Here is a 23,559-nt window from a genome sequence, read left to right on the forward strand (position 1 = left end):
TAGTTACTAAGATTTTCCCACCAATTTTTTAAAAATGGAAACATGCTGGTGTATCTTTAAAAAAGCTATAGAGAAATAATTGTTTCCTAAAAAGTATTAAAAAATTTTTTTTTACTTGAGCCTAACCCCTTTATAATAAAAAAAGAGATCAAACTAAAATAATTCAATGACACCTCATGCATGCCACACTACTTATTTAACATTCACTACTTTATTTTACTTTAAAAGTAAAAACTGTTTAATAGAAGAAAGGCTACTAGTCGAAAGAAATTTGCAGAACTTTCTACACTTTTCAAGATAAGACATTTAAAAGCAATGTGAACTATTTTCTCCTCTGTGGTTCGGAGACATGGAATGTAATAAACTATAATAAAAAAAACTTCCGACTTTTGTAGATGAATGTTACGTATTGAACATCATGTGCCCTAGGAAAATTTCAACTCCAAGCTATGGGAACAAACTGGGCAAACCCTTTTTAACAAAATAAATACAACAAAGCAAAGTTCTTAAGTGTATTTTTTATTAAGAGTAAAGAAACTAGTATAAACCAGATTGTCCTACACATTTTCATCACTGTCAGTGGCGTAGCTACTATAAAGCTAGCATAAGCAAGGCATAGGGACCCAAGGCATTTAGGGGCATTTTTCCCTCTTAAAAAAATTAAAACTTTTACATTTTAATATTAGTTTTATATAAATAATTTTTAAAAGAAAATGAAAATCCAGTTTTTTCTATTATAGAAATAATTAAAAGTCCCAAAAAGGCCCCCAGTCATTTCTTACTTTACAAGTAGTGGGATTCAGTGCGGGGGGGGGGGGGCTGTCGAACAGGGCCCATCTGTAATAATATTACTACAGGCTTTGCGGCATGGTCGTGCAAGCCATTGAGAGAATCAGCCTATAAATAAACTTGAACTTTGACTCTTTTGTGAGTTCAGCATCCGTAAATTAACATGCATTGCTACAAACCTCTATTAACTGGGAAATTCCCTACCCCACACCACAGATCTGAAACTTTCTGCCGTCTTCCCTCCACAAAATTCCATGCTAACAATTGAGTTATTTTTTTTAAATTACCATAGTCAGTATTTTCACAACCAGCTGAGTCCAACATTTGTCAATGTTTTTCTTTACCATAATGAAATTTTGCCATCAATAGTTCCCCATCGGCTATTTTTGCACCTGGGGTCCGTTGGTTGGGTGTCCAGCGCAGCGGGTCAGCGTTACTACTTGACTCAGCTGTCAAACTGCACCGGAGCATACGCCAGCACCCTCGGTTGTGTAACCCGGTGCGCCCCAGGCTTCTCTTGAGCACTATGGCGCCTATATTCGTTTTAATGAGCGCCATACACTATGGAAACGCTGGAATACTAAAATCGATTACTTAATTGAAAAGGGGGTGTCCTCCAGCGCATCAGCAATAGTAAAACAAAAAAATGGTCAACATGGACGGGTACGTTAGTTATTTTAAACATTCTTCAACATTCCACTGTGATCGGGAAGGAGATTTTGACCTTTATGATGATATTTTTAAATCTCATTATTTGCTCATTATGAATATGACGATGTTATTTATTATGAAACAAATTGTAGATATGCCAATTAGGTCAGTAGCTTGGCCATCCTAAGAATCAAACATACAGAGCAACTGAAGTAGATCGCAATGAACTTATTAATAATTTTACAAAATTAAAAGCATGAAACCAAAACCAGATCTAAATAAATCATGAGCAATTTTTTAATGTGTTTGGTTAGTGGCGTCACAAAGTCGTGTGGTACCCTACGCGTTTACTAAAGGTGTTACCAAATTGTCCCTAACAATTTTGCATTTTAAGTGGGTTGTCACCTCTCTTACACTAATCTTTTATTATTTTAGCTGGACACAAATTAGTTTTGAGAGTTAATTTTACAGTGCTTTGTCAAGGTGTCACGCTACTGTATTTGTTACTAAAAAAAAATTAACTGTAAGCCTGTAATATTTTTAACAAACTACATAATAATATAGTATAGATACACAATTAGGACATATAAAATATAAAACGTAAAGAATATTTATATTATTTAAAATCCTCCATTATAAAAAGCAGTTGATTTCTTGATTAACTCCATTGTAGCCTAACGGCTAACGACAGGGCACACTGATAATTTTTACATATGGGCCCGAAAATCCTAGCTACGCCACTGTACTAAGTTTGTTTACTATCTATCTATATTATACTAAAATTCAAGTTCGTTACAAGTTTGAATATTTGTTGTTTTTGTTGTTTGTTTTTGTTTTTTTTTTTTGTCTGTTCTGCGTAGAGAGAAATTTTCTTTTTTTCCCCAAATATTATACACAAATTTATTTAAATACAATAATTTATGTATTGAATTATTCATTTGTAGAAACACCTCTTTAATTTCTAATTTAATTTCTATTGTGACGTCACTTGAAACTAATATAGAATCTAGCAACATAAAAGTAAACAACACATGTCGTGCATTTTACTTTCAACTCAGTGTCTTATTGTAAGTAATTGAGTAGATTCTATTTATATTAAATTTTTTGATGGTCTGCAATTTTTTTATTCTTTAGCATACATCAACAAAAGAACATGAAAATATTAAAGATAGATACACTTCTAAAACATATTAAACTGATCAATGTCAAATAATATTTTCGCTTATATTCCTAAAAAAATGGATATATTTTAATAATAGTAGGGTCGAAAAACTAATTAGTTTAAATGTTTTATAATTTTGCCACGGGAGGTATTTTATAAAGACATTCAACTGCGGCTAAATATTTCTATTAAAGCAAAAAAATTGTGAATTTGAATGCAAATTGCATGGACGTCCGTGAGAGCATTATTTTGAGTTTTCTTTTGTGTTGCGTTTAGATTTGTGTTTTGGGTGTTGCGTTATCGTTTGCATTTGTGTTTTTGTTTGTGTTTTTTATGTGTTTGTGGTTTAGTTTTTTGTGTGTTTGCATTTGAGTTTGTGTTAAGTTGTGTTTGTTTTTCTTTTGTGTTTGCGTTTGTATATTCATTTGTGTGTTTTGTTCTTTTGCATTTTCCTTTGTGTTTTTTGTTTGTTTGCGTTGTTGTTTGTATATTCATTTGCATTTGTGTTTTAATTTGTGTTTTTTTTTTTTTTTTTTTTTTTTTTTTTTTTTTTTTTGCGTTTGTATTTTCTTTTGTGTTTATGTTTGGTTTTGTTCCCAAGCTGGTACATTTAAAAAAGATTCACCGTGGCAAAGCACTGGTATGCAGCTAGTAGTAATTTATCTAAACGAAAATAAAACTTATACACAGAACAAGATTCAAGGCCAAACCTAAATAATTAGTTAAAAGAAAAAACAAGTATACAACAATAAATAATTGAGTTTCTTTGTTAAACTAATTTAGACCCTACATTTTTGTTATAAATCTTTGCTTTATAGCTTCACTGATCATCTAATTCGAGAATGCAACGAATTTATCCAAAGCTAGATCTACCGATAAACTAGACTTAACAATTTTTCATCTGTCCGTAGATTTGATCTAGATCTAGAATCTATCTAGGCCAATAACACAAAGAATAATTTAGTTTCTTTAGTACACTATTTCAGCCCTTATTATTTTATAACATAACTAAATATATTTTCACCCATTGATATGTGCCAGCGTAGGTTGTACGGGATCAAAACACTCCTTGTCTCAGTTTTATGTTTTAATTTTCACTCATAGAAAATGCACAATGGGTTCTAATTCATTATTATCAGCTTAATGTTATTTTTTATAATATATTCATTTATTAGTCATATGAGGTTCGGGCGCAGAAAATATTATAGAAATAAATAAATGCTTTAAAAGACAAAAACATGTAAATATTGTAAGCTGATGTGTGACTTCTTTTTATATGTGAATGTTTGCCTTTCTCGACTTGGCGAGACACGGTGCAGGTGAAGTAGAGTTCGCATGTTTCCGTGACCCCAGCATATGAAGGGGTAGTGTGGTCAGACCCTTGCTCAGCCGAAATCGGTGTTTTAAATGTGGGGTTGGGCTTTTTGTGACAATGTGTGACAGTGGGGAGGGGAAAATAAAAATCGTCAAACAGTGTTGTCATTCATTTATTGATGGATGCCCCCCCCCCCCTCAAACCCACAGTTGTCCAAGGATAACAAGTGGTAAAGTCATGTATAGAATTTTGGCACTTATTTAACATTTTACGCTGTACGTTTATAAATAATGTTCTGTATTTACAGGTGCATCTACCAATGATAGTCCTAAAAAACCACTTGGTAAAAATGAAAAAGAGGAATTAAATAATTTAGTTTCTGATATAAGTACAGATGCTAATGATCATCTTGACTTGACACTTCAAGAAGAGAAAGAAATATTGCAAATTTATCTGAGTATGATAGATAACAAACCATCCTAATACTGTCTTTTGATGTGCAATTTATTCAACAACTTTTTTTTGTTTAAAAATAATACCCCAAATATTTAGAAGATTTCAAATTTTCATGACTACTAACAACTATTATAATTATTAGGCCTACTTGATTTTTTTACTTACAAAAATCTACACCAAACTTTAATTGCAAGTACTAGAATCTAGCACTGTTAAATTGTACATCAAGTTCAGTGATGATCTATTAATTTTTATTCTCTAAGAATTAGATCCTAATCTAGTAGAACTAAATCAAACTAGAAATGTTTGTGTTATTTTCAGCTAGTAGTGTCTAGATTTAGATAGATCTAAAAATAAATAATTGTTTTAATCGACAAGGTGCTCAGATAGATAAAATGTTTAAAACATTACTTGAAAGTGTACCCCCCCCCCCCCCAACCGGGTAAATATTCTGGAAGAAACTCTAATTCGTTGGGCGTGTGACCTTCCAGTAAAGGTCACCAGCCATGGCGCAACAGTTCCTAGATGAACACGAACGGCCATGTGTTCGTGACCAAAGCGGGCACCCTAGATGGGGGCATCCCGCTGTGGTCAGGCATGGAGAGGGGTGAGCGCTGCCATGCGATACCACCCCTAGACAAACCACTCTGCCCCCAACAAAGGTTAAGGGTTTATTTGATCTTTAAAGTTGAAACAAATACCTTCCATTAAAAATGCCACCCCTTGTGCAGTCAAAAACACTTTCCGATGGAAATTCAATAGCGATTTTACTTTTAGCTACGGTTTTTATTGAATGTTTGTCACTGAGTAATAAATACTGAGGCTTATCTTGTGCGAGCTAACAGTACAGTGTTTCTTCCAGACTATTTTCTCGGGGGGGGGGGGGTGCATTGGTATTTGTTTTCTATATAAATTCCATTTCGTTCTGTGGTAGCTTATTGAGTAGCTCACTTTTTTTTCTCAGAATTTTCACCATACACGTTGTAGATATAAATGAACAGAATATCATAACGTATGTACCGAAATTTGTCTCAACTGATGGTAGAGAGGCTTTGAGTTTAAGATTAAGTGCCTTAAGCGCAGGGATCTTACTTGTTATTTAACTTTGAAAGTTCGATTTATTTAACACATTAAATTAGACTATTATTTTTGGTTTATATTTTCTAATAGTGTTTGTTTTTATTCCCCCTTTTCCTTATAATAAAATAAATGAGTTTCAATTTATTAACCTCGTAGTTCGTTTTTTTTTTTTTTTTTACAATATTTAACAGCAATGTGAAAACTTTCTCTATGGTTCTGAGACGTGAAAATAAACAATGCCGAACTTTGGAGAAAAACTGGCTAAAACTCTATATGCAAATAAATACAGAATGCAACGGGGATGGATTGGACATACCTTGTATGATGACGCAAGGCTACGTCAAGGGTAGGTCAAGCAGATATAGGTTAGGGCCTAGCAGAAACAGACTATAGCGAGTTGGCTAGGGAGACCAATGAAATGTCAGGAGCGGGACGGTCAGCTGACCACTGAGGCGTGGGTCAGTAGTTAGATCAGAAGCGGAGATGATAGCTTGCAAAGAGAACGGTCAGAGTTAGGTAGACACGGTCGGACATATGTAGAGCTAGATGTTACGGTTATGTGTTGCTGTGAGAGGGTTTGATTTACTTGACTCAGCCAACTACCATTTCACTCGTCTCCAATACCAGGGAGAGAGTATTATACCTTGAGAACCACTAAGTTACAGCACATTCAGACAGATAAACGATAAACGATCAGGAATAAGATGAACCAAGAAATCCTTGTACGAATCTTTTAATCTTGTATCTACAGATGTCTATCTTCCTAAACCCTATCTCTCGACTTGAGTCCTGTCAACAAACACACGTCCTCTCACACCGACGATAAGGATTCAACTGCTCACACATTAACTCATAGCAACCAACTCTCTAACCTAAAACGTCACTATCTTTCGTATCTCGTCACACATTCACTCGTTCAATATACGGCCGCACCATCAATCATGCGCACCGATTTCCCCAGTCAAACATGCATCATAACACTAGATACAGTTAGGTATAGGTAGTAGTAGAGTGGAGATCAGTAGATAGGAAGTTAATTCTGTACAAATTTAATAAAGAACATTATATTTTGTCTTGAACTGAGTGTTGGATCTTTTCATCATATTTATCACCCCCACTCTCACATTTGGTGGTGGTTGCTGTTTATCCCCCCCCCCTCACACCTTGCGTAAACTAACTAGCAACATCACAAGACAGGCATTATATTGGAATACCCAAGGAATGGAGAAAGTAGGTAGGAAAATATCAGTTGTCAATTAAGCAGAACTATGGCGTAGCCAGAAATTGGCCTTGGGAGGGGTTCAAAAATGTTTCCATACGTGTATAATCCTATATATATATATATATATATATATATGAGTCGGGGTCCATGGGGTGGGGGGTGGGGTTATAACCCCCCCCCCTTTGCCTACGCCACTGAAGCAGAAGCAGTCGTATGGTCGTGGACCCAACTTGGAGGAATCACCCAAGAATAGTACGATGGAGAAGTGTGGTTACGTCCCTTTACTCGTGGGCCACTTCAGTATCTATTGGATACCTTTAATAATATTTAAGAAGGGACTCACGCTTTTTAGCGCAATTTCCATTCTGGAGAATTGCGTTTATTAACTCGTCTTTTCTGGGAATGGATGGATGGATGTGTGTCCGCAGCTTTAAGTCGTATCTCCTCCTCAACGAAGCAATATCGAGGACTAGTTCCAAAAGCAATTATGTTAAGCAAGTTACGAGGATGAACATAGGCTATAAAAATTCCGGGTTTCTTTCATGGATTTCCCGGAAAAGCCAAAAAACCTCGGGGGGAAAAAAGCAGTTTTTGGCACATATCTCGGCAACCAGACCACTTAGCGACTTGAAACATGTACCAATCGATTCCTGCCATAATTTAGAACAATATTGCCGAAGAAAGTTTTCAAAAATATCCTTTTCGGTCACAAATTTTTTTTTAATTAATTAAAATTTGGACCGGATTAGTAGGCATTTTATGCAACCACACCACACGCGTCATCACGTTCAATAGCTGCGCCATCACGTTCAATGGCTGCGACGTCACGTTCGGTAGCTGGGCGCGCAATGGTTTTTAGTCATGTTACTCTATCTAATATATAAAGCTCAGTTCTGTATGTAAAGCATATGTTTGTCGTTGGTCTTGGATGGATTTAAGTGTTAGACAATTATCGTGCGCTTTTGTCTAAATTTATGAGTTAAAAAATTACTATTGAAAGTGTTGGGAAATAATTTTCATTTTTCAAATTATAGTAATAATTGTCGGCATGTTCATTAAACACAAGTTTTAAAAAAATATCATCTTTTACAACAATTCTAATTATGTCTTTATTTAGTCCTATAGCACTTACTTCCCTTTGATAAATTAGGAAAACACAATTACTTCCCTTTATAAAACCATTGCATTAGTCGAAAATAATTTACTTTTTAATTACTTTGTTTTGGTGTTGGGAAAAAAAATAATTACATGATTAGCGGGGATTGATCAAGTGCAAATGTTGTAGGTATTTTACGGATAAGCTTGGAGTATTAAAATTGTTCATTAAATTGAAACAGGCGCGTTCGTTTAAGTGAGTGCAAAAGACTATGAATAAGTTGGGGTACTATAGTCGTTCATTAAGCTAAAACAGGTGATTCCGCCCCGGGCGTTTATGTTCGCGTTAGTGTTTTCTTTGTGTTTAGGTGGGTGTGCGTTAGTGGTTGCGTTTTGATTTGGTTCGTTTTTGTTCTTTCTTTTTTCGTTTTTGTTTGTGTTTTTTTCTTTGGGTTTGTATTTGTGTTTTTGGTTGGTTTTGCGTTTGGATTTGGTTTGTTTTCGTTTGCTTTTTCGTTTTTTTTTTATTTTTTTTTGGTATTGGTGTTTGTGGTTGGGTTTGTTGTTAGGTTTTTGTTTTCGTTTGCTTTTTTGTTTGTTTTTTCTTTGTGTTTGTATTGGTGTTTGTGTTTGTGGTTGGGTTTGTTGTTAGGTTTTTGTTTTCTTTTGTATTTGTAATTGTGTTAGCGTTATGTTTGCGTTTTGTTGTTTTGGTTGGTTGTGGTTTGGGTGGGCAATGCCGGGTTTATGATGATTACTAAACACAAAGGTAATGGTCTTTAACAGAAAGGTTTTTCACAGAAGCCAAGCAGGGCCTGGCCGGCTAGTTGTAAATAAAACATGTAAAATACTGAATTTTTTTTTAATAAAAAACGTTTTAATAACTAACCAATGGTTTTACTAACCCTGCTCTTGATTTACGCTACGACAGAGCTATTTTTAGATAACACAAGGAAATTGCGCTAAAATTGTCACTAGACTTTTTTAATTACTTGTTTACTTTCTCGTATATACGAAGTATAGAGAAAGTATTGTAATCGTGCACAAAATCTCTTGAAATTTTAACAATTTTCACCGCATTACACCTCAGTCCTTCATTACATCAGAAGTATAGAGGACTTATTTTAATCGGGCAAAAATTATCAATCCAGATTTATCAAAATTAAGAGGTTTTATGCGTAATCCATTCTGAAATAAACCGGGAGTGATCTCCCCTAAACTTTCTCGAATATTCTTATATAAAACAACAGGGGATGGTAACTGGGGATATAGTTATGATTTTTAATCCATTTTAAATACTGAAACTTTTAAAAATAGAATAGAATCTCAGTAAAAAACAATTGCGCACCAAGCGAACGCCTAATAAAGGTGTGTATAATAGTGCGCAATAGTATTAGTACTTTAAAAATTTACATTAGTTTTTTGAGAAATCGGAAGTAGCGTAAATTAGTACTTCCGGTCAACGGAAATTACTCAAAATTTAACAGAAGGTAGAGAATTAGATCTTTTACTTACATGTGAAATTTCATTTATCTATCTGAAATAGTACTCAAGTTATAGGCTTTTGAAAAATTCAAAGTAGAAAAAGTACCACTTCCGGTTGTCGGAAATCACTCAAAAGTTGATACGGATCTACGATTTTGATATAATACTTATATATTAAATTTCATCAACCTAGCTGTAACGGTACTCAAGTTATCGTGTTTACACACGGACGGACACACAGACACACACACACACAGACATACGGACAAGATTGCAAAATTATGTTTTTCCGTATCAGTGAGGTGTAAAACGTCGAGATTTGTAAAAATCTCGATTTTTTTTTTTTGCACGATTACAATACTTTCTCTATACTACGTATATACGAGAAAGTAAAAACTGGGCTTTGCAATCCTGTGCATATGTCTGTGTGTGTGTAAACACGATTACTTGAGTACCGTTACAGCTAGGTTGATGAAATTTCATATATAAGTATTTTATCAAAATCGAGATCTGTATCAACTTGTGAGCGATTTCCGACAACCGGAAGTGGTACTTTTTCTACTTTGAATTTTTCAAAAGCCTATAACTTGAGTACTATTTCAGATAGATAAATGAAATTTCACATGTGAGTAAAAGATCTAATTTTCTATCTTCTGTTAAATTTTGATTAATTTCCGTTGACGGGAGTAGTAATTTCCGATTTCTCAAAAAACTAATGTAAATTTTTAAAGTACTAATAATATTGCGCACTATTATGCACTTTTTAGCGCAATTTCCATTCTGGAGAATTGCGTTTATTAACTCGTCATTTCTGGGAATGGATGAATGAATGGATGGATGGATGTGTGTCCGCAGCTTTAAGTCGTCTTTAAGTCGTATCTCCTCCTCTTTAAGTCGTATCTCCTCCTCAACGAAGTAATATCGAGGACTAGTTCCAAAAGCAAATGTGTTAAGCAAGTTCCGAGGATGAACATAGGCCAGAAAAATTCCCGGGTTTCCTTCCTGGATTTCCCGGAAAAGCCAAAAAACCTCCAAAAAATGCAGTTTTTGGCCCATATCTCGGCAACCAGACCATTTAGCGACTTAAAACATTTACCGATCGATTCCTGCCATAATTTAGAACAATATTGCCGAAGAAAGTTTTCAAAAATATCCTTTCGTTCGGTCACAAAAAATTAATTACGGAAATTGCGCTTAAATCGTCACTAGACTTTTTATTAACTTGTTTTTAGTGTAAACAATAAGCGAAGTCATTGTTAAATGCGTTCTTGTCCCAAGTTTAAACACTTTTCCGGTCAAATAATTAAAATTGTTTTTCTACATTCGAATACGTCTTTATTTTTTTATTTTTCTTCTTTAAATAAAATTGTGGTTATACATTTAAAACATCTAACATATTATTTTCAACAAAAGTCCGTATAAAGGTATCCATCAGTAGCATACGCAGGGGGGGGGGAGCAGCTGCTCCCCCTCTGGCCATTTTCAGCAAAGTGGCGCCTTTTTGGAAACTCAAAGTTTTAAACAATGATATTTGTTAACTTGTGTAAAGCGATATTAATGTCACACCTAGGTATACACTGGGTTGGATAATTGACCTAAAGTGACCGGACAGTGGTGAATCAAGTTGACCCCCCCCCCCCCCCCCCAACCCACCCCGAACGGATCTGTTAAGTACATGTAGAAAAACGCGTAATCATGCACCAAAGTGCTATGCTGCCAGAAAGTTAGCTTTTTAAACGTAAAACTCTGTGAATATTGATTTTGCAATTACCACTAAAAAGGTGTGTGATCAATGCAGTTATCTAACCCATACCTATCACTATGTTAAAAAATGATTTTAAAAGAACACAAAGTAGCAGTAGTTAAAAATATGTGATCTGAACTAAAAGACCAATATTTAGTTAAAAGTAGGCTGTTATTCCGAGTGTTTTTCTATTATTTCGAAAAGTGTGCTTTTATACCAACTCTGATTTTAAAAACTTTCATTATGCTGTAATACTTTAGCATTTATGATGACGATATATTAGATTCTGATTATAAACAAAAACATTTTGTAAACACGAATAGGGTTAAACTATTTGATTATATTCTAAAGTAATTATTTATTTGTTTTGACATTTATAATTAAATGTGTAGATATATACATATTTATATTAAGCGAGTGATTATTTTCCCTATTTCACTTGTCTTAAATAATTTTCTAGGAATTATTATGTAAGAACATTTTTTACAAGAATTACAAAACAGATTGTGTTTGAGGTAGATTGAAACACTGACAATAGAAACCATGCTGTTTGTATATAGAACTTTATTGGGCCTCAGCCACCATGATGGAAACAGGAACAGGAAGTACCAGACAATAATACAAGGGGCATCACTCAAAAACAACATTATAAATATAATACTAATACAAGAAGAGTGAGTTCCCTTGACTTCACAATTCTCAATATATTACATCCCTTTACCCTTAGTAAAAACAACACATCTCTCAATAGAACAAATGATAGTATTCCAAAATCACCAATTATATTGTAACATGAACATTACATGATTTAAATCATTTGGTAGATTACATCCTTACAAACAATGCACAATATGTTACAACATAATTAAAATACAAAACAATGATGTCAAAGTCCTTTTGGCCTTTAAAATCATAGGTCTAACTTATTTGGGACTTTGATTGTCCTGCTTGACCTTCTCAGTGGCTTTTGATTTGGTGACTCAAGATTCTGACCATCTGGATTCTCTATCTCAGGAGGTATAGGATCTAAATCATTAATTCCAGAATTTACATTTTCTGACTCTAGACCACTTGGTTCACTCATATCAACAGAACTTGGTTGTGGAACAAACTGAGTTGGTGTGAACTGTTCAGATTTGGTGGGATTGACAGATTCACACTTATTATCTGCACAAGTTATTTTTAACTGGTCTGCGTGTCTACGGACAATAAGTCCATCGTTTGTTTTTACTTTATAAGACACAGGTCCTGTACATTGAACAATTTGACCTGGCATCCATTTTTCCCCTCTCCCATAATTTCTCAGATACACATCATCATTTACTCCAAATTCTCTTTCAATGGATGTTTTGTCATGATTTACTTTTTGTGTATGTTGATGTTGGGAAACAGACCTTTGAACAGTTGGATGTAGTAGGTCAAGATGAGTTTTAATTTTCCTACCACATAGCAATTCACATGGTGCAACACCTGTTGTTATATGAGGAGTTGTGCGGTATTTGGCTAAGAACCTGTTTACTCTTTCATTCTTACAGTACTCATATACTTTTATCAAGCACTCATCTTTTTGTGTTTCTCTTTTAACACCATTCACATTTATATTGGAGTTATCCATGATAGTGAAAAGAACAAATACATCTTCTGGTACATAACTAAGGTTTTGGTTTTTTAAAGGTAAACGACTAAAACTATCTGCACTATTCTCAGATCCAGGTTTGTATTTCAATTCATAATTGTATGCAGTTAGTGTGATAGCCCATCTTTGAATTCTTGGTGAGGTATGCTCAGGTAGGGGTTTGTTTTCTCCAAATAAACCTAGCAATGGTTTATGATCTGTAAAGATGGTGAACTTTCTACCAAACAGAAACTTATGAAATTTCTTAACACCAAAAATGATGCCTAAGCCTTCCCTATCAAACTGAGAATAATTTTTCTCAGCTTGGTTCAAAGATCTACTGGCAAAAGCAATGGGTCTGTCACCCTTTTCATCTATGTGGGATAAGACTGCTCCTACACCATCTGGTGAAGCATCACATGTTAATATAAGTCTTTTCCCTGGGTCATAGTGAGTTAGTAAGGTGTCAGAAGACAAAGCTTCTTTTGCTGTATTAAAAGCAGCATCTTGTTGTTTACCCCAGTGCCAAGTTGCATTTTTCTGTAGCAGCTTATACAGTGGTGATAGTTTACCAGACAGATTCCCTATGAACTTCGCATAGTAATTTATTAAGCCCAAAAAAGCTCTTAGTTGTTGGGTATTTTCAGGTTTGGGTGCTTCTTTAATGGCTTTTGTTTTCTCTGGTTGAGGTCTGAGACCTTGCTTGCTTAAAATATAACCAAGAAAACTAATTTCTGTCAGCATGAATAGACATTTATCTTTGTTTATCTTTAAACCTTTTTCACCAACTATTTTCAAGACTTTATCAAGTGTTTTAAGATGTTCGGTGTCATTCTTACCAGTTATGTACACATTGTCAAAGTAAACACAAACATTTGGAATATCCTTAAAAATACTGTCCATGACAGCTTGGAAAATTCCAGGGCTGGATGATATACCAAAACATAGTCTTTCATATTGGTAGAGTCCTTTATGTGTGTTTATTGTCGTATAGACTTTTGAATCTGGATGCAGTTCTAGTTGAGTGTAAGCATGACTAAAGTCTAATTCAGTGAATTTGTCTCTTCCTGCCAAATTCAAAGAAATTTCCTCAATTTTAGGAATAGGGTACTTATTTAGCTCTATTTGCTTATTCAGTGTAGCTTTATAGTCTCCACAAATTCTTACAGAACCATCCTTCTTTAACACTGGCACAATGGGCGTTGCCCAATCGGAATAGTCTACCTTCTTTATGATGCCATTAGATTCCAATCTACTTAGCTCATTTTCAATTTTATCCCTCATTGCATAAGGTGGAACTCTAGCTTTGCAGTATCTTGGATTTGTGTCTTTAATGCTTATCTTCGCTGTCCTATCATTTAGTAATCCTGAACTACAAAAAACACCTTTATTTTCAGATATAACTTTATCTATTGAAGTAAAACTAGATTCTCTTGCTTTGTTTACTGAAAATATACTCTCCCAGTTTAACTTAAGATCAACTAACCAGTTCCTACCTAGTAATGGTGGTCCATTTCCTTCAACCACAAGAAGAGGAAGTTTAACACTTTGACTATTATAGCTTAAATGAACCATACACTCCTATTACCGGAACATTGTCACCTGTGTATGTTGTTAGGCACTTGTGACATGGTTGTAGAGGCACTGATCCTCCTGTGACAGCGTCAAAGTCTTTCTTTGCGATGACGGATAGAGATGCTCCAGTGCCAAGTTGGAAGATGATGCTCTTACCGTTGATATAAACTAGTACATTGATGGGAGCATGACTTGTTGATTTCACAGAGAACAGGTTGAACTCCGGCTGCGAATCAGTTTGAGGATTTTCACTGGTAGAGTGGTTCATTGGTTGGGTTAGGTAGTCTTGGTGAGAGTTAACATAGTGCTGCCTTTGGTTGCGGTACTGTCTTGACTGGCTAGATTTAGCAACAGACGAAGACTTTGCAAAGCAGGCCTTAGCAATGTGACCTTGCTTACTGCACTTATAACAAGTTGCTGACTTGAACTTGCATTGATGAGATGCATGAGGACCGTTGCATCGATGACATTTTTGATAATTATTACTAGATTTAGATCTAGGATTTGAACTTGCAGGCTGTTTAGCATAAGTTGAAATGCTCTGATGGGGTTGGTGTTTGTTGACTAACCTGCTGTCTACTGCATGGATCCCTGAGGGCGTTAGAGATTTTGCCGCCTCGGATGACTGCTGGAATGAAGTTGCTAGTTGTATTGCTTTTTCCAATATGAGATCTGACTCGAGAAGCAACTTTCTTTGAACATCAGGGCTATTTACACCTGTCACAAACTTTTCACATAGTCAGACAGCGTGTCTCCGAATTCACAAAATTCACTTAAATGACGTAAAGCAGCAACATATTCTGATATTGATTTGTTTGGTTGACGAGTCTTACCGTCAAATCTGGCTCTACACAGGAACTTTGATGGTGCGGGCGCATGGTGGTCTGTTAGCAGTTTGCTCAGCTCGTTAAAGCTCTTGGTAGCTAGACTAGCTGGTGCACATAAGTCTTTTAATAGCCTAAATTGTTGAGGCCCTATGACTGTTAACAAAACAGCTCTCTTTTTGGCTTCTATCGTCACGTCGTTAGCTTCAAGGTAAAAGCTTAACCTATCTAGATAATCATGAATGTTTTCATCATTCGAATCAAATTCTTTTATTTGACCATACAGCGCCATTATCCTAGAAATACTTAGCCAATATGCTCTAGCAAACTTCTTTTTAAGTAAGCAGGTGCTCTTTCTAGTGGATTGATCCCATCCTCGTCGCCAATTGAGGTAGATTGAAACACTGACAATAGAAACCATGCTGTTTGTATATAGAACTTTATTGGGCCTCAGCCACCATGATGGAAACAGGAACAGGAAGTACCAGACAATAATACAAGGGGCATCACTCAAAAACAACATTATAAATATAATACTAATACAAGAAGAGTGAGTTCCCTTGACTTCACAATTCTCAATATATTACAGTGTTACGTTCATTGTTTTTGGTTGCAGTCAGAGTTTCTTCCAGGCATCTCTTCGGGGGGGCGAAGCCCCCCCGAAAAATTTTTACCGCCCCCCCGAACGAAATGAAATTTATATAATTTATATAGAAAAAATATACTTTTAACAGTGTCCGCCCCCCCCGAAGAAAGTCTACCGCCCCCCCGAAAATTTCAAGTGCCCCCCCGGAGAAAAAAGTCTGGAAGAAACACTGGTTGCAGTGTGTGTATATTTTTGTTTTGTTTAGAGTAATACAATGCTTGTTTTGTCGGCCTACTTTGTGTGTTTTTTCTTACTTCTTCAGAGTGCTACTTTCAATTTATTTTACATCATAGCGAAGTAATGACATACAGCTAGTAATTATATATATATATATATATATATATATATATATATATATATATATATATATATATATATATATATATATATATATATATATATATATATATATATATATATATATATATATATATATATATATATATATATATATATATATATATTACACTTATATAGAACATGTTAAAAATTCGGCGCCTTTTTTTGCTCTTTTCGCTCCCCCTACAACGAAAACCTGGATACGCCTCTGGTATCAATATATCACTGCCGATTCTGACGTGATGTCCGGCGAAAATATTTTGCGGACAGAGAGAGAGAGAGAGAGAGAGAGAGAGAGAGAGAGAGAGAGAGAGAGAGAGAGAGAGAGAGAGAGAGAAGAGCGCACATGGCCTTTTATATATTAGGATTCTTTAAATAAATAATTTAAAATAATTTTGTTGCGGAGGTGCATTTTTTTAGTTCCGATACTGGGCCACGATATGGAATTTTTTTTCATAAAAAAAAAACGTTTTAGGGGTCATGCAAATCTATTGCAAATAAATAAACCGGGAGTGATCTCCCCTAAACTTTCTCGAATATTCTTATATAAAATTTACATGTTTTTTGATAAATCGGAAATAGCGAAAATTACTACTTCTGGTCAACGGAAATTACTCAAAATTTGAAAGAAGGCAGAGAATTAGATCTTTTACTTACATGTGAAATTTCATTTTCTATCTGAAATAGTACACAAGTTATAGGCTTTTGAAAAAATTCAAAGTAGAAAAAATTCCACTTCCGGTTATCGGAAATCGCTCAAAAGTTGATACGGATCTACGATTTTGATATAATACTTATATATGAAATTTTTATAAAGTTGATATTATTTACTTACGGTTTATTTAAATAGTAGTTTATCATTTATTTTCTACATTGTAGTGCGGAATAGTTTGATGAGACAGCCTACAATTTGGACACAAATTTCCGTGGGATGGGGCTCTTTTCCCCGATGCTTGAAAGAAGCTCTGCTCGCTCTGGCGAACTGTATAACTAGATCTAGAGTCTATGTCTTGCTATCTTATTTTAACTGTCATCGACCGCGGCCGTTAATTCTATCGTCTGCATTGACAAAATCCGAACACAAATCATACGAGTCGGGTGTGTGACTTGACCTCATACGAACAATTGGGATTCGATCAAACCCAGGATAAGAACCACTGTCCTAGTATCTAGATCTAGATCTAAAGAGCTAGATCTATCTATTCTATAGTATAACTATATACAGAGCATATTTTACTATTTAGCTCATGTGTTTGTCATTCTGCTATGTGTGTGTTTTCGGGTGTATTTGGGAGATGTTGATTTTAGAATTTACTTTCTAGACTGGATCTAGTACTAAACTAGATTTAATGATCTAGATCTAGTCTAGATATCTTCTAATTAATCTAATATCTAGATTAAGTAACTAGAATACTAGATCAGCTAGATTAGATCTAGATCTAAGTCATTCTAAGAATCTTAGACTAAGATTCTAAGACTCTAGATTCTAGATCTAGAGAAATCCTAAGTGCAGTAAGTATTAAGATTAAGAGGTAATCTATCGTTTTGGGTACGTAAAATCGCCCGCGGCTATTTATGTACGAAAACGTTACCTCATTGTCAAGGCTTTAATAGAATTATATTGTCATATGTTTGTGTCAAATATTATAGATAAATGAATAATAAACCTAAATCAATGGCTAAATATATCGATATAGGCCAGAAATTAACTTTAAACAGCAGTGTCTGAGAGCAAGATTTGCTATATAAACAGCAGCCATTTGTAAAATAGAATGGCTTCCCCCTGAATCTGGCGCTAAAAGCTTATGAAAATAAAACTTAGACAAGATGGCTGCTGTAGTAAATGAGCATTGTTGCATCTGTTGGAAACATCGCTAGTCTTCATTAATTACGGAAAAGTTTTAATTCAATTGTTTAAAAACAGGTACATAAATGAATCAAGGAAACATTTTTGAATTTTTTAAAACATAAATCCTCCTCAAAATGTGAAATAATTATTAAAATTTAAGGAGTCACCTGTTTTTCACATTACAAATCGCGGGCGATTTTACGTACCCAAAACGATAGATTACCGATTAAGATTATCATTAGGCCTAGGGCCTAACTAATTTTAATTTAATTTACTTAGTGATTAGTGGGGACATCATTCACTTGGACACATTGGACTTACACTAAATGGCTACACTTAACTTAGGCCTACTAACTAGATCTAGATCTACAAGATTTTACTAGATCTAGAAGAGACTAAATTATAATATTATATATTTTATATAGTATACTAGCGTACCCGACCCCGGCGCGTTGCCGCGGGGATAGAAGAAGGGTTTCATCCATACGTTACCAATCCTATACTCTATAGGCCTATTCTTAGACGGGTAACTTTGTTTTCTAAAAGTGAGTTATTTAAATGTAAACTATGCCTGCGCTTGGATCATAAACACCGGGACACGGGTTTACCTACACTTACCGCGTGAAAACCTTATGTGTACATTAATCACTCACCGAAATAATCAGGTAGAACACACTTCAGTTACCACCCATGTGTCAGGGATGTAGAGGGGCGCTCTCAGGAGCACCCCATCGATTACACTACCGCATAGGCGTCACGTACGGCCCCTGGCTCCTTAAACTAACTGGCGCCATTGTGCCAAATAGCATCCTGTTAGCAATGACGCAGATTGCGTCATTCGCTAAAGTGACACAAATGAACAGGATTTTTTTCTTTAACACGTAAAAAAATTATTTGACGCGTTTTGACTGATGCAATATGCTAGCGTTACTAATGGTCTATTATTAGATGCTCGATCTCAATTTCTGACTGGATTGTCTAATAAAAGATGCTTATTGCATCATTCGCAAAGTGACGAAACTCTACAGTAGGGCTCCTCATATTCAAAAAGTTATTTTTTTATCTTTCGCAAGGTGACGAAACTGTACAGAAGGATTTCCTCACGTTAAAAAGTTATTTTTAGGAGCCTGTTGTAGTTTTACCGCTGAATATAGTAGTACCCCTTACTCGCTATGCAGGACGCTCGATTAACGGATGCCAAGTGCCAACTTAGTCGCTCTAAAACTCTGGGCACCAAACCGTGTATTGACAAAAGTTGTACCCTATATGGCGCCGCCCGTAAGAAACTTTAGTTTTCTTTTTCGCAGAAATATTCTCGGGAGTATTCTCATCTACTCCCTAAAGTTTCATGGCACTCGGATGAACCGCATCCGAGTTTTATTTTTTATATACCGTGTATAGAGAAAAAAATTGCTCCCCCCAGCGGGCACCGCCCTTGCAATATTAAACAATATTTTTTTGCAGAACCCTACCATTGAGTGATCTAATCATCTCCCCAAAGTTTCATGGTACACGGATGAACGGTGTGAAACCGAAAATTTTATAAACCGTATATAGAGAAAAATCGCAGCCGCCCGTGGTGCCGCCCTTGCGAAATTAAAAATGATTTTTTACAGAACCCTTCCCTAGAGTTTTATAATGAACTCCCCAAAGTTTCATGCCTATCGGATAAACGGTGTCACTGCAATTCACGTTTTATTATTTTTATATACCGTAAATAGAGAAAAATCGGACCCTCCCGTGGCGCCGCCCTTACGAAATTAAAAATTATTTTTTTACAGAACCCCTCCCTAGAGTGGTTTAATGAACTCCCCAAAGTCTCATGGCTATCGGATGAACAGTGTGAAACCAAAATCGACTTTTATTTTTATATACCGTATATAGAAAAAAACAAATCGCGCCGTGTCGGGGCGCAACCCATGCGAAATTAAAAATGATTTTTTTTACAGAACCCTTCTTTTGAGTTTTATAATGAACTCCCCAAAGTTTCATGCCTATCGGATGAATGGTGTCACTGCAATTCAATTTTATTATTTTTATATACCATATATAGAGGAAAATCGCACCCTCCCGTGGCGCCGCCTTTGCGAAATTAAAAATAATTTATTTACATAACCCTTCCCTAGAGTTTTATAATGAACTCCCCAAAGTTTCATGCCTATCGGATGAATTGTGTCACTGCAATTCAAGTTTATTATTGTTATATACCATATATAGAGGAAAATCGCACCCTCCCGTGCGCCGCCCTTGCGAAATTAAAAATGATTTTTTTACAAAACCCTTCCCTAGAGTTTTATAATGAACTCCCCAAAGTTTCATGCCTATCGGATGAACGGTGTCACTGCAATTCAATTTTATTATTTTTATATACCATATATAGAGGAAAATCGCACCCTCCCGTGGCACCGCCCTTGCGAAATTAAAAATAATTTTTTTACAAAACCCTTCCCTAGAGTGTCTCATGACTATCAGATGAACGATGTCAAACCGAAATCGACTTTTATTTTTATATACCCTATATAGAGAAAAACAAATTGCGTCCTGCCGGGGCGCCACCCCGGCGAATTTGAAATATTTTTTTTTTCGCAGAAACCTCCCCAGGAATATTCTCAACAACTTCCCAAAGATAGATAGGCTAGTGACATTAATTAGTATTAGGCCTAGGCCTATTTAATATAAATTATAATAGGGGGCCTATTACAAGGTTTAGTATTTACTAATATTTACTGTATTTAGTTAGTCCTATTGTTGGATTGGATGATTAACATTGATTATAGTAGATACCGGTGTCCGATAATATAGACTCTTCCATAAAATAATAGGTGTGCTGGGTTGTTAGTAGTAATAGTAGTAGTATTGTAATCTCGACTAATTTTATGGTTAGAAATTACAATTAGGGTTAGGTGAAAAGTATGGTAGGACCAGGGCTGCGGGTTCGAGTTAGGGACAGGGTTAGCATTGACATTAGCCAGCCATGTGTGTAGATCTATTCTTTTTAGTAGTTAACTACCAGTAGCCTAACACCCCTTTTTTAAAGAAGATTCCATTATCGGAAACGGTAGGTATAAAAATTCCCCTGTCCTGTTTAGGCCTATAGATTTTAGTGCAAAATATAACACTTCAAAAATATTACACATTGGCAATCAAGTGGTGTTTTTTTTACTATATGCATACAGAGACACAGTCTATTTCAGCTTTAAATATTAGACTAGCCGTCCTGGCCCAGACCTGCACTGGCCTTTGTGAAGAACCTATCTGTAAAGGACAGTGGCTTGTGTGTTTAATAAACAGCATATATCCAGCATTGCCCAGGTTTAGGAAATATATATTACCTTTCCATTTAAATGTCTATATGAAAAATGGATGATTGAGAAAATCACACATAACTCTAACTCTAAACTTAACCCTTACCACAACCAAAACAAAAACCAAACAAAAACAAAAAGCACAAAATTAAACATAAACCATAACCCTCACCATAACCTCAAACATAAACAAAAACATAAACCAACCCTCACCACAACCTCAACCCACTCTTAAAATTAAGAAATGCAGGTAGTGAGTGATAAAATAAATAATAATTAGTAAACAAAGCAGCTTTGAAGGTCTTTCAAAAAATACAAAGTAAAACTTGAATTATAATAATAGCAGCATTTTAAGTTATGAAAATATCTAATTTTAATATCAGGGTCCGTAGCGGACTTTGAATCCTTGAAAAACCCTTGAATTCCAAAAAACATCTCAAGGCCTTGAAAAACCCTTGAATTTCCCCAAAAATGAGCAAAACCCCTTGAATTTTTTAGGTAAACCTTGAAAACCGTGCGTAAATCGAATTTTAAAAAAAAATTCAATTCTGGTGGATCTAAATTTTTTCTGGCTTTTTTTTTTGCCGTGGGTCTGCGTTAACTTCGGAGTCTACTATTTCCAACCCTCTCCATCGCTGAGCCTCTCGGTATGACCTCAACCTGACCAGTTTTGCATAGGTTCTTCCTAACATAGATTCTAGATCGTGACGTAAACGATAGCCGAGGGCTAAATTTAGCATCGTTTTTCGGATATCTCCATTTACGACCGAGTTACTAGATTCTACATCTAGATTCATTGTTTTCTGTTAGGGCCTACCTACTTGTACGGATTTGTCCGTAATTTTTCGATTTTGCCTTTGACACCCCTGTTGCGGAATTAGGCTGCAAATGTTACGCAAAAGCCCACAGTAAACATCAAAATCGATTTAGTGTCGACCTTTTTTTTTTCTTGTGTTAAATTTCCGTGTTATCCGGTTCATGGTTTCAAACATCTTCAATCATAACAATCGACCCCCCCCCCCCCCCAATCCCTTCCAGACAATATCTCGGCAGTCTTTGGCTCTATTTATATTGTGAACTTTATTGACCCAGCGAGTGGTCTGTTGTCTCCTGATCGGTGATGTCCGTAAAGAAAAAAATTGGAATGTGGCCTAAATCATTAAAATTCTGGTCGAGCATGGAAATTATCTTGATTATAATTAAACCTACATCTAGAACTAATATTTTTTCTTCAAGAAAATAAGCCTTAGGTTTAAATAGAAAAAGAATAGCCTGAACTATGCGAGCGTAGGTTTCTATTTATTTAAATTAAAATTTTCTATTGGTGGTAAAACACAAAAGGGCGAAACGTAGCTGCGGAATTACGGGTAAATAGCGAGATATAATTTATCGAGTTATTGTGTTCTGTTGTTTTAGATGTGCGAGAAGACACGTTTTTACGAACCTAGATCAATCACGATAGCAGATGTTTCGGTCACTGCGACCTTAGAAGGTCTTCTAGGTCTATCTCAACTTACAGTGACCTCGCAGTATATTAATAATTAATATAGTCGTGGATCTAGATTTTTAACTATTAACCAACAAGATTTCCTAATGCCAATAGGCATATTTATCACGTTCGTTAAAAAAACCAATAGCAAATGACGTAATCATCAATCTCACGTGCGCTATGGACCAAATACACATTGACTGTATCAGATGGGTGAGGCTGTAGACAGAACTTTTTGATGTCATTCTTGACGTGGCTGTCTGGTTATTTATGACGATAGAGGTTGGGGTGAAATTCGCATTAATTACGTGACGTCATCAATGGGCTACCGCTAGGCTGTGTAATTAAAAAAAAACAACTAAATCCTAACATTACCAGCTCATTAGCATCGCCGATTGTCTTCTTAAAAAAAGGAAAGATTTTGCGCCGACGTAAAAAAAAATTTGTATTTATCAAAAGAAAAGAAAAATAATAATCATTAAAAAAGTTTTAAAAAACCCAAGTTTTCTGATTGAACTAAAAAGTAGAAAATAAATGTTATACATCACAATAATGCAAGCGATCACTCTACTATAAGCGATGAAAAAAAATAAATAATTAACGCTATAAAAAAATACAACCCACAACAATAAACATACAAAATTTTACAATTCTTAACAAATACATCAAAATATTTTTAAAAAGATTTGTGTGACTTTTTTTCTGTGACTTTATTTCTGTGACTTTTTTTCCGATAAAATTTTTCCATTGTGACTTTTTTTCTGTGACTTTTTTCCTAGCAAAAACTGTGATTTTTTATCTGTGTTTTTTGTTCCTGTGACTTTTTTTCCGTTCACCTGGCCATCATGAGGGTTGAACATCAGTATTAATGTGTCTGATCACTTCCCTACTGGATTATAAGGGTCTTAAATTGTATAA

General features: G+C 35.2%; 2 protein-coding genes across 9 annotated transcripts in view; both read left to right on the forward strand.

Annotated features, from left to right (window-relative positions):
* LOC131953742 (NEDD8 ultimate buster 1) overlaps window positions 1-5,597 on the forward strand; it is a 36,017-nt gene extending 30,420 nt beyond the window's left edge. For all 5 annotated transcript variants that reach the window (XM_059317083.1, XM_059317084.1, XM_059317081.1 and 2 more), the window contains exon 17: window positions 4,225-5,597. In XM_059317083.1, coding sequence (XP_059173066.1) covers window positions 4,225-4,400 — 176 coding nt within the window. In that variant the 3' untranslated portion in view covers window positions 4,401-5,597. The remainder of the gene's footprint in view (window positions 1-4,224) is intronic.
* Window positions 5,598-17,247: 11,650 nt separating this feature from the next.
* The window catches only part of LOC131953734 (oxysterol-binding protein-related protein 6), a 59,357-nt gene continuing 53,045 nt past the window's right edge, over window positions 17,248-23,559 (forward strand). For 2 of the 4 annotated variants that reach the window (XR_009388674.1, XM_059317067.1), the window contains exon 1: window positions 17,334-17,510. The gene's annotated coding sequence lies outside the window, so the exon portion shown is untranslated. Of the gene's footprint in view, window positions 17,267-17,333; window positions 17,511-17,578; window positions 17,923-23,559 lie in introns of those variants that run through there. The other 2 variants (XM_059317069.1, XM_059317068.1) reach the window with 2 other exon arrangements.

Source organism: Physella acuta, unplaced genomic scaffold (genome assembly GCF_028476545.2).
Source record: "Physella acuta isolate Inbredline_101_S28 unplaced genomic scaffold, ASM2847654v3 ptg000944l, whole genome shotgun sequence".
NCBI lineage: Eukaryota > Metazoa > Mollusca > Gastropoda > Physidae > Physella > Physella acuta.